Here is an 11,300-nt window from a genome sequence, read left to right on the forward strand (position 1 = left end):
CTCTGTATCTCTCTGTATCTCTCTGTATCTCTCTCTCTCTTTTCTCTCTCTCTCTCTCTGTCGCCCTCTCCCTGTCTGTCTCTTTCTCTGTCTCTCTCTGCCTGCCTCTCTGTGTAGTTTTGACCACAGAGCCTTCCGTTGGATGATGACCATGGTGTTTACGGTGGATGAGATTAACCGTAACTCAACCTTACTGCCAGGTGTGAGGCTAGGCTACAGAATCTTGGACAGCTGTGACCACGTCCACACCAGCCTGAGAGGGGCGCTCTCCGTGGTCACTGGGAAGAGGACTGAGGAGCACATAGTGAAGGGGGTGGAGGAGAGGATGCCTGGGTGCCTGGCTGGAGCCCCTGTACCTGCTGTCGTCGGTCTAGCCTCCTCCACCCCTACAGGGGCTGTGGCTCACACCCTAGGCCCCTTCAATATCCCACTGGTGAGAGAGAGACAGAGACAGAGATAGATAGTTTAACATGTATAATATATTTTTTTCTCCACAGGTGAGCTACTTTGCGACCTGTACCTGTCTGACAGATAAACTCTCCTACCCCTCATTCCTGCGGACTGTGCCCAGTGACCTGTTCCAGGTGTGAAGGACGATGAGAATTTTTTTTGACATAAGTAGTGCAAAAGCAATGTGTTAAGTGGACTTTTATGTCTTCATGTGTTGCTCAGTTTACTAAACTCCAGTTAAATAATCACCTCCTTAAAATGCAAATTGCTAAAGAAAAAATATCAAATTTAATTACAGTGCCAGATTACAATGAGGTTTATGGTAAATGTTTCTCTCAAAACATTGCTTTTGCTGCTATGAAAATGTCCCATCATAATTTCTCTTATGCCATGCTCTCTGTCTAATCCTTCTTTATCTCATCCTAGGTTCGGGGTTTAGTCCAGTTGGTGAGCCACTTCGGCTGGCGCTGGGTTGGCATCCTGGGCACCTCGGACGACTACAGTCGCTATGGCATCCAGGCCTTTACCCAGCAGCTGAAGGACCAGGGAGGCTGCCTGGCATTCCACCTTACCATCCCCAATTCACCCTCCCCAGCTGGGCTACGTGCCATGGCTGACACCCTGCAGAGCTCCAGGGCTCGCGTGGTGGTAGCCTTCGCTACAGAGGGCCAGCTGCTGGAGTTTCTCTCTGAGGTGAGTTCTCCTCTTTAAAATATTCTGTCAGGTATTTACTTGATTTGGATTAATTCATCTTCCTTTCTTCTAGTTTTATTGTGCTAAGTAAAACCAGGTAGAAAGTCTCTGAGAACGTGGATAAGCAACATACCAACGGTATAATTCCTCGTTCTCAGCTGGCAGCGAGAAACATTACAGGGTTCCAGTGGGTTGCCAGCGAGGCCTGGGTTACGGCCAGCCTGCTCACCTCCCCTCAGTTCCACCCACTGCTACAGGGCACCCTGGGCTTCTCCTTCCCAGGAGTCAGTATCCCTGGCCTGGGGGAGTTCCTGCTGAAGGTCAGGCCCTCGCCCACACCGGGGTCTGAGTTCATCAATATGTTCTGGGAGGAACTGTTTGGCTGCAAGTTGGATTTTGGGGCGGGCAGCAGCTCAAAGAGTTCTGGGCTGACTGCTATGTGTACTGGTTCAGAAGACCTGAGGGACACAGAGAGCAGCTACTCTGACGTGTCTCGGGTCAGGATCTCCTATAACGTGTATAAGGCAGTGTATGCTATAGCCCACGCAATACACCAGCTGCTACAGTGTGACTCTACTGGACATGGACAAGCTCAGGAGAAGTGTAACACCAGCACATATTTTACACCCAGACAGGTAGGATGTGTGTGTGTGTGTGTGTGTGTGTGTGTGTGTGTGTGTGTGTGTGTGTGTGTGTGTGTGTGTGTGTGTGTGTGTGTGTGTGTGTGTGTGTGTGTGTGTGTGTGTGTGTGTGTGTGTGTGTGAGAGAGAGAGTAAGTAAGTATGATTATTTATTCATATATTTCCAGTAATATTTAATAATCCTTCTACGTGACATGTTTTTAAGACATTATCTCCTCCCCTCACCCTCTGGTTTCCTCCAGCTCTTACACCACCTGAAGAGGGTGAATTTCACCAATCAGTTTGGGGAAAAGGTGCATTTTGATGCCAACGGGGAGCCAGTTCCTCTCTATGACATTATTAACTGGCAGAAGGTCAGCAGTGGAGATATCAAGTTCCAGAAGGTGGGAAGCTATGACGGCTCTGCCCCCCTCAGCCAACAATTGCAGATTGACGAGAGCGCCATCGTGTGGATAGGAGGGAAATCACAGGTGGGTTGTACTGGAAGCTGAGGTGTGGAATGGAGTAGTAACTTTCCACAAATAAGACTTAACTAGAACTAAAGTAAATGAGGGGCCTTTGTGTGGAATCAGAGTGTTCTCCCCTATGCAGTATTTAAGAGGCACAGTGGAAGACATATGTGTGTGTCTGTGCCCTGTATCTCTCCCCAGGTGCCAGTGTCTCTGTGCAGTGCCCCCTGCCCTCCAGGCAGCAGACAGGCCCGTCGTCCAGGAGAGCCTCCCTGCTGCTTCGACTGCCTGCCCTGTGCAGCTGGGGCGATCAGCAACCAGACAGGTACACACACGGTGACACAACGCACCACGAGTTGAAAGTAGTGCTCTTATTTCTATATACTTTCATGTAGACCAATGTGTGTGCGCATTGTGTCCTCCCATGCAGGTTCTGTAGACTGCACTAGATGTCCTGAGTTCTACTGGTCAGACAGAGACAGGGTGAAGTGCGTCGCTGGGATAGAAGACTTCCTGTCCTTCTATGACACCATGGGAATCATCCTGGTGTCAATCTCCCTGCTGGGTGTTGTCTCGACAACCACCGTCACAGCCATCTTCCACCGTTTCCAGGCCACACCCGTTGTCAAGGCCAACAACTCAGAGCTGAGCTTCCTGCTTCTTCTGTCACTCAAGCTTTGCTTCTTGTGCTCGCTGCTGTTCATTGGGCGTCCCTCTGCGTGGTCGTGTGGGTTACGCCAGGCAGCGTTTGGGGTTAGCTTCGTGCTCTGCCTCTCCTGCCTCCTGGTCAAGACCATAGTAGTGCTGCTGGCCTTCAGGGCCACTGTACCAGGCTCCAGTGCTCTGATGAAACTGTTCGGACCTTCCCAGCAGAGGACACTGATTCTCTGCTCCACCGCACCTCAGGTAGAACCGTTGAACTCATTAAACAGTAGTCCTACTAAATAATCTTTTGATGTTTGTCATGTTGGTCAGCCACATGATACTTGTTGTTCCACTCCTTCCCCTAGGTGTGTCTCTGTGCTGGCTGGCTCTCCATGGCTCCTTCCATCCCGTTCAGGAACTCTTCGTACCAGGGTCTGACTGGCATGGTAGTGCTGGAGTGTAAGGAGCCCTGGCCCCCAGGGTTCTATTTGGTGCTGGGCTACATAGGCTTTCTGGCCTCTCTCTGTCTCCTCTTAGCCTTCCTGGGACGCAAACTCCCTGACACCTTCAACGAGGCCAAGCTCATCACCTTCAGCATGCTGATCTTCTGTGCTGTATGGATCTCCTTCGTCCCTGCCTACGTCAGCTCTCCTGGAAAGTACACTGTAGCTGTGGAGATATTTGCCATCTTAGCCTCTAGTTTTGGACTGCTGCTGTGCATCTTTGCCCCTAAATGTTACATCATCTTACTGAGACCAGAGAGGAACACTAAGAAAACACTAAGAAAGGGATGACAGGGAAACAACAGGAAAACCAGAAATGATCAAAGTAGAGATTTAAAGTTATTACATACAGTACCAGTCAGATGTTTGGACACACCTTCTCATTCTACATTGTAGAATAATAGCGAAGACATCAAAACTATGAAATAACACATATGGAATCACGTAGTAACCAAAAACGTGTTAAACAAATCGAAATATATTTTACATTTGAGATTCTTCAAAGTAGCCACCCGTTTTCTTGATGACAACGTGGCACACACTGGAATTCTCTCAACCAGCTTCATGAGGTAGTCACCTAGAATGCATTTCAATTAACAATTGTGCCTAGTTAAAAGTTCATTTGTGGAATTAATTTTCAGCAAAGGAACTACTACTTAAGGACACCAATAATAAAAAGAGACTTGCTTTGGCCAAGAAATACGAGCAATTGACATTAGACCGGTGGAAATATGTCCTTTGGTCTGATGAGTCCAAATTTGAGATTTTTGGTTCCAACTGTCTTTGTGAGATGCAGAGTAAGTGAATGGATGATCTCCACATCTATGGTTACCACCATGAAGCATGGAGGAGGAGGTGTGATGATGTGGGGGTGCTTTGCTGGTGACATTGTCTGTGATTTTTTTAAAATTCAAGGCACACTTAACCAGCATGACTACCACAGCATCTGCAGCAATACACCATCCCATCTCATTTCCGCTTAGTGGGACTATCATTCGTTTTTCAACAAGACAATGACCCAACACAGCTCAAGCAGCCAACAAGTGCTCAGCATATTTGGGAACTACTTCAAGACTGTAGGAAAAGCATTCCAGGTGAAGCTAGATGAGAGAATACCAAGAGTGTGCAAAGCTGTCATCAAGGCAAAGGGGGCTACTTTGAAGAATCTAAAATATAAATTATTTTGGGATTTGTTTAACACTTGTTTGATTACTACATGAATCCATATGTGTTATTTCATAGATTTGATGTTATTATTCTACAGTGTAGAAAATAATAGAAATGATGAAAACCCTTGAATGAGTAGGTGTGTCCAAACTTTTGACTAGTACTGCAAGTAAAGAACAACTTAGTGTTAAGTGTTACTCATAACCACAACTCATAATGGTTGCTGCCCACTACAGTCCTTGTGATCCAGAGTGGTGCGGCGGTCAAAGGAAATGCATATCAGTGCTAGAGGTGTCACTACAGACCCTGGTTTGATTCCGGGCTGCATCACAACCGGCCGTGATTGGGAGACCCGTAGTGCGATGCACAATTGGCCCAGCATCGTTAATGTTAGGGTTTGGCTGGGGTAGTCTGTAATTGTAAATAAGATTTTATTAAGTACCTTTATTTAAGTACTCTACATTGCACTAGAAACTATTTGGCTTCTTGAACATTTACATTTACATTTAAGTCATTTAGCAGACGCTCTTATCCAGAGCGACTTACAAATTGGTGCGTTCACCTTATGACATCCAGTGGAACAGCCACTTTACAATAGTGCATCTAAATCTTTTAAGGGGGTGAGAAGGATTACTTTATCCTATCCTAGGTATTCCTTAAAGAGGTGGGGTTTCAGGTGTCTCCGGAAGGTGGTGATTGACTCCGCTGTCCTGGCGTCGTGAGGGAGTTTGTTCCACCATTGGGGGGCCAGAGCAGCGAACAGTTTTGACTGGGCTGAGCGGGAACTGTACTTCCTCAGTGGTAGGGAGGCGAGCAGGCCAGAGGTGGATGAACGCAGTGCCCTTGTTTGGGTGTAGGGCCTGATCAGAGCCTGGAGGTACTGAGGTGCCGTTCCCCTCACAGCTCCGTAGGCAAGCACCATGGTCTTGTAGCGGATGCGAGCTTCAACTGGAAGCCAGTGGAGGGAGCGGAGGAGCGGGGTGACGTGAGAGAACTTGGGAAGGTTGAACACCAGACGGGCTGCGGCGTTCTGGATGAGTTGTAGGGGTTTAATGGCACAGGCAGGGAGCCCAGCCAACAGCGAGTTGCAGTAATCCAGACGGGATTAGGACCTGCGCCGCTTCCTGTGTGAGGCAGGGTCGTACTCTGCGGATGTTGTAGAGCATGAACCTACAGGAACGGGCCACCGCCTTGATGTTAGTTGAGAACGACAGGGTGTTGTCCAGGATCACGCCAAGGTTCTTAGCGCTCTGGGAGGAGGACACAATGGAGTTGTCAACCGTGATGGCGAGATCATGGAACGGGCAGTCCTTCCCCGGGAGGAAGAGCAGCTCCGTCTTGCCGAGGTTCAGCTTGAGGTGGTGATCCGTCATCCACACTGATATGTCTGCCAGACATGCAGAGATGCGATTCGCCACCTGGACAGTGTGTGTCTTAATGAACTGCTCTAGTAGGTGATGTAAACATGAGAAGACTGCCCATCACTGGACACTGGGTTGAAGTGTTTGCAATAATGTGAATAAGGTTGGCGTATTTGTGATCTGTAATTAATAAAATGTAAAGAAAATAAAAAACAAGGTATCTAACAAATGTGGATTGACAGGCCAAGCAATCATTGACAAGACACCAATATATCTGAAAATGTTTATTATATTATACTATTATAATACATAATATGATGAACTACAATAGCAATTGAACACATGCACTTCAATGTTATATCAATTCATTCAGGAATAAAGCTTTTCTCCAACAACATGGAAGTGGTTCCACTCTGTAGGCTACTGCTAATCACATCATGTAGCAGGTCAAATTAGATTTTAACACTCTAGATTTGAACAATCTCTCATAACATTGGAATATCTAATGTGAACCTGTGTCATGTTACCAGTTACAATGTTACCAATGATTATCTGCTAAATTGTTGGTAATCTCTGTCAGAGTCGTCCTACCTAACTGTATAATAAACCATATAACTGAACGTTACAATGTTTTTTCCACTCAATCATTTCTTAATAATGTATATCATTGGATGTCTTCTCCATAAGGTGTTTCTTGGTGTTCTTCTCCGGCCTGAACAGAATAATAAAGCATTTAGGAACAAATAATAGAAAGAACAACCCAAAGCTAGAGGTGATGATGGCAAAGATCTCCACAGCTACAGTGAACTTCCCAGGAGAGCTGACATAAGCTGGGATAAAGGTGATCCAGACTGCACAGAATATGAGCATGCTGAAGGTGATGAATTTGGCCTCATTGAAGTTATCAGGCAGCTTCCGAGCCAGAAAAGCCAGCACAAAGCACAAGAGAGCCAGGAGTCCTATATAACCCAACACAGCCCAGAAACCAATAGCTGAACCCACATCACACTCTAGAATGATCTTTTCCTTGTAGGTAGTGAGGTTTTTAATGGGGAAGGGAGGGGACAGGACCAACCACAGAGTGCATATCAAAGCCTGGACAAACGTGAAGGACACTACAGTCAATCTCTGCTGTGGAGGACCAAACCATTTCATGACATTATTGCCTGGAAGTGTAGCCCTGAAAGCCATCAACACCACTATTGTTTTCCCCAGAACACAAGAGATGCAGAGGACGAAGGTGATCCCAAACGCTGTGTGACGCAGCATACAGGACCATTCAGAGGGCCGGCCAATGAAAGTAAGAGAACACAGAAAACACAGAGTCAAGGAGAAGAGCAGCAGGAAGCTCAGCTCAGAGTTGTTGGCCCTGACGATGGCCGAAGTTCGGTGGCGGTAGAAGACGGTTGCCGTGGCGATGGCCAGACAAGCCCCGCCCACAGAGCAGGCGGTCAGGATGATTCCGAGAACCTCGTGGAAGGACAGGAACTCCACAGGTTTAAGGATACAGAGGTCTCTCTCAGCGTTGGGCCAGTACTCCTCGGGACAGATCAGACAGTCTGAAGAATCTGACCAGGACAAAACAACAGACATCAAATGTTAATAATAATAGATTCAGGTTTTATTTATTTACAAATACATGTCCCACAATGCTGCACTTTGTCAGTTTACAATAAAGAATGTTGAATTAATGTGCAGCTTACATGAGAAAATAAGAACAGGAACATGATTGACAGATACTACCTTTGTAGTGCTGGTAATATGAATAAATCACTACTTAGTAAACCGTGATAGAAATTACTACACATTTTATGTCAACTGTTCCTATAGTCCTACCTGTGTTATTACTGATTTCTCCCTCTGCACATTGGATACAGTCATAACAGCATACAGGCTTTCCTTTCTGTACAGCCTTACGAGTGCCTGGGGGACAGCTCTCACTGCACACTGACACAGGTACTTGTGTACTGTTCTTTACCCAGGTGATTTCCCTGTTGATGTCAAACCTCTGGTTAGGAGGCAGGGATGCATCATAGCGCCCCACTGTCACAAACTCCATATTCCCACTCTCCCGTATCTGCCAGTTGACCAGCTCATAGGTGGCCACTGGGTCCCCGTTAGCATCGAAAGACACCTGGTACCCGTTACGAGAGAAGTTCACCCTCCTCAATCTCTCCAGGACCTGGGGGTTGGAAGGGCAAGGGAGAGAGAAGGAGAGAGGGGAAGAGGGATGGAGAGATAAATGGATAGAGGGGGAGAGAGTGAAACAGGACATTCATTTAACTCATATGTTTATCAGACGGTTACTTCATAACCAGCCATAATGTCCTTCATACACGTAAATAAACATATCAATCAGAACATTACACTCTTGTCTTGTCATTCACCTGTGTTGGCTTCACATGGAGGTTATTGTCACAGTTCACAGTGGAGTTTTCTCTCTCTTCACAAACGATGCTGTGGATGGCGTGTGCTATGGCATAAACAGCTTTATACACCATGTTAGTGACACGCAGCTGGGATGTATCTGTGTAGGGGGTCTGTAGCTGCTGTATATCCTCACTGCCATCACACACCTTCAATTCAACCCCAACACCTGTAGAGGTCCCTACAGATAGAGAGAGAGAGAGAGAGAGAGAGAGAGAGAGAGAGAGAGAGAGAGAGAGAGAGAGAGAGACAGAATGATAGATATACAAATAGATTGATAAATGTGTAAATGGACAGATAGATAGATAGATAGATAGATACCTATCCTCAGCCTACAGCCAAAGGCTCCCTCCCAGAACTCAGTGAGCAGGGGAGAGTTGGACACCTTCTGTGGGGAGAGGTCCAGGAGGAAGTCCCTGAGGCCGGGGATGACAGAGCGTTGGATGCCAAATCCGATGGCCCCGGCACACAGGCCGAAACGCAGCATATCTGGATCAGTGACCCAGGTCTCACTCCCGATCCACTGGCGGGGTGGAGAGGGCAGGCGTTCCATCTCCCTCAGCAGGATTCTCATGTCCCCAATGGCTGCAAATGCAACCACCACCCGGGCTGTGGAGCTGGGGAACATGATTATATCATATGCTTAATATGCTGGTCATGTTTGTCATTCATTGGAATGTCTCAGTGAAGTGAACATGAACATTAGTATTAATCAACACTTTTGACATGCTTAAGATATGCAAATCATGTTGGTCTCACAGGTCAGCTTTGGGAAAAGAGAGAAATGAAAAACATTTATAAATATGGTCTTGCTTTTGTGTGAATGAAAAGTTCACCAGTAATCATGGATCACCTGCGTATCACGTCAGCCACCCGTTGCACTCTGCTGAGTGGGTTGGTACGGTAGAAGGCTTCAGAATACTCCACACAGATACCCTCCTCTTGTGCTGCCTTTAGGAAAGCCGCCATCCCGTTATTACCGTAGTCAGAGTCGGAACGGACCGCCCCAATCCAGGTCCAGCCGAAGTGCCTGATGAGGTGGGCCAGAGCGGCAGCCTGGAACTGATCACTGGGGATGGTTCTGAAGAAGGTTGGATACTGTTTCTTATCACTCAGACAAGCACAGGTGGAAAAGTGGCTCACCTAGTTAAAAACAGACAGTCGAAAACATGAGAAAGATCATCATGTTGGCCAAACAAGTTTTAGTTATTGGCAACTTCCTGCTTTTTTTGTTTAGCTGTGTTGTATGATGTTAGGGAGACATTAATAATAATAATGTATTGTTTTTCATTGGGCCCGATTGAAAGGGATACATATTTCTACCTGTTTCTACCTTTGTCGTTCTATTCATATTGATAATAGTATTATAAGACATACTGGTGCTGTGAAAAACATAAGTAAAAGGTGTGAAACTAATTCCTGGTCTCCCATAACAACCTAGCCTATAGTCCTCAGATCATGTTTAAATGCCTACTGAAGTTCTTCAAACTTTCTACCCAAAATTTCACGCAGAAATGTCTATTCCTGAAAGAGGAGAATACAGTTGGAATACAGGATTTATTTCCTGAAAAATAGGAGAATATACAGTAGGAATACAGTAAATAAAAAGTTTAACTCATTCCTGAAAGAGAGGAGTATGTACAGTAGGAATACAGTAAATTAAAAGTTTAACTCATTCCTGAAAGAGAGGAGTATGTACAGTAGAAAAACAGTACATTAAAAGAAGCTGAATGATTTCTTTCCACATTAGTTTACCTGAGGAATGCCGAAAGGGCCGATGATGCGCAACATGCTGATGGTTGGCGTGGAGCCAGACTCGCCCACGATAGCTGTCACTGTAGCCGACCCCGAGCACTGTTCTCCGGTATCAAACATGGGGTCCAGGCCGTTAGCCAGTTGGAAGGCCACTTTCACGGCCATAGGAACCGAGGAGCAGGAGTCGTGCACTTGATAACCAAGTTTGACACCTGGTAGAAGTTCCGAACTGTTGTTTATCTCCTCAACTGCGAAGACCATGGCGCGGGAGAAGCGCAACTCACGGGAATCCAAACTGTAAATAGAAGGTAGGTGAGTGAGCACCTCTTGACAAAGTGGTAAACTAGCCTATAGAATATATGGTTATACGAGGGCAAACATCTTAATATCTAGCCAATTTCCACACAAATGCCTACACTTTTGATATCGGTAATTGAGGACATTGTAGTATAGCCTTCATTTTGAAAATGTGACGTTTCGTAACAGTAGGTTTTACCTACTCTCTGAGACACTAACACACTGTTTATCTGTCTTAAAAACACTGTTCATCTGTCTTTAAAACACTGTTTATCTGTCTTTAAAACAATGGTTATATGTCTTTAAAATACTGTTTTCCTGTCTTTAAAACACAATTTATCTGTCTCCCCACACAGCCACAGTCCTGTCCCCTGTTCCCTCTTGCGCTCACTGACCTCCCTGTGCACTGCAGGGGCTCAGGCAGGCTGGTGTAGCTGTGATCCACAGTGTGCATGTAGTTGTGGATGGAGAAAACACCCCCGATGACAAAGTCCCCGTCCTGGGAGAACGCCGGAGGACGAGGGGTGCCTTGGAGCCTGCATCTGACAGACTCCAGCCCAGAGGCAGAGACAGAGGCAGCCGAGAGCAAGGCAAGCCCACCAGCCACCACAGCTAGATGTAGTAGAACCAGACTACCAGCCAGACTTGGATCCAGAGCAGGAGCCGGAGAGAGCCTCATTCCCCTGATGCGTAGAAGGTATGGAGTAATACAGCGCCACACAGACCCACATAGGTCAGGATACCTCTCTTCTCTGGGTTAAATACCCAACGTACCTCTGTGGGGATTCCTCTGGGGGCCACACTGTGGGTAATGCCATGCTAGGGAGGGAGGGGCTAGAGGCTGCTCTGCTCACCCTGCTTCTTTCAGCTATAGAGAGAATATGCACCAGCATCAGAACTACATTGACTGTA

At 46.6% G+C, this 11,300-nt stretch overlaps 2 protein-coding genes across 2 annotated transcripts; one reads left to right on the forward strand and one right to left on the reverse strand.

The window, feature by feature from the left end:
* Nucleotides 1-132: 132 nt before the first annotated feature.
* On the forward strand, nucleotides 133-3,771 carry LOC115124983 (extracellular calcium-sensing receptor). The gene is made up of 8 exons (XM_029654489.2): nucleotides 133-433; nucleotides 498-584; nucleotides 877-1,143; nucleotides 1,401-1,778; nucleotides 2,027-2,254; nucleotides 2,435-2,558; nucleotides 2,664-3,139; nucleotides 3,244-3,771. Exons 1-8 carry the CDS (start codon nucleotides 143-145, stop codon nucleotides 3,670-3,672), a joined length of 2,280 nt encoding a protein of 759 aa, XP_029510349.2. The 5' UTR covers nucleotides 133-142; the 3' UTR covers nucleotides 3,673-3,771.
* Nucleotides 3,772-6,190: 2,419 nt separating this feature from the next.
* On the reverse strand, nucleotides 6,191-11,090 carry LOC115124984 (extracellular calcium-sensing receptor-like). The gene is made up of 7 exons (XM_029654490.2): nucleotides 10,784-11,090; nucleotides 10,092-10,386; nucleotides 9,190-9,479; nucleotides 8,673-8,953; nucleotides 8,297-8,505; nucleotides 7,746-8,091; nucleotides 6,191-7,477 (listed from the first exon to the last, which is right to left on the reverse strand). The coding sequence occupies exons 1-7, from the start codon at nucleotides 11,065-11,067 to the stop codon at nucleotides 6,561-6,563; spliced, it is 2,622 nt and encodes an 873-aa protein (XP_029510350.2). The 5' UTR covers nucleotides 11,068-11,090; the 3' UTR covers nucleotides 6,191-6,560.
* Nucleotides 11,091-11,300: the final 210 nt, after the last annotated feature.

This window comes from Oncorhynchus nerka, linkage group LG14 (genome assembly GCF_034236695.1).
Source record: "Oncorhynchus nerka isolate Pitt River linkage group LG14, Oner_Uvic_2.0, whole genome shotgun sequence".
In the NCBI taxonomy this organism is placed as follows: Eukaryota; Metazoa; Chordata; class Actinopteri; order Salmoniformes; family Salmonidae; genus Oncorhynchus; species Oncorhynchus nerka.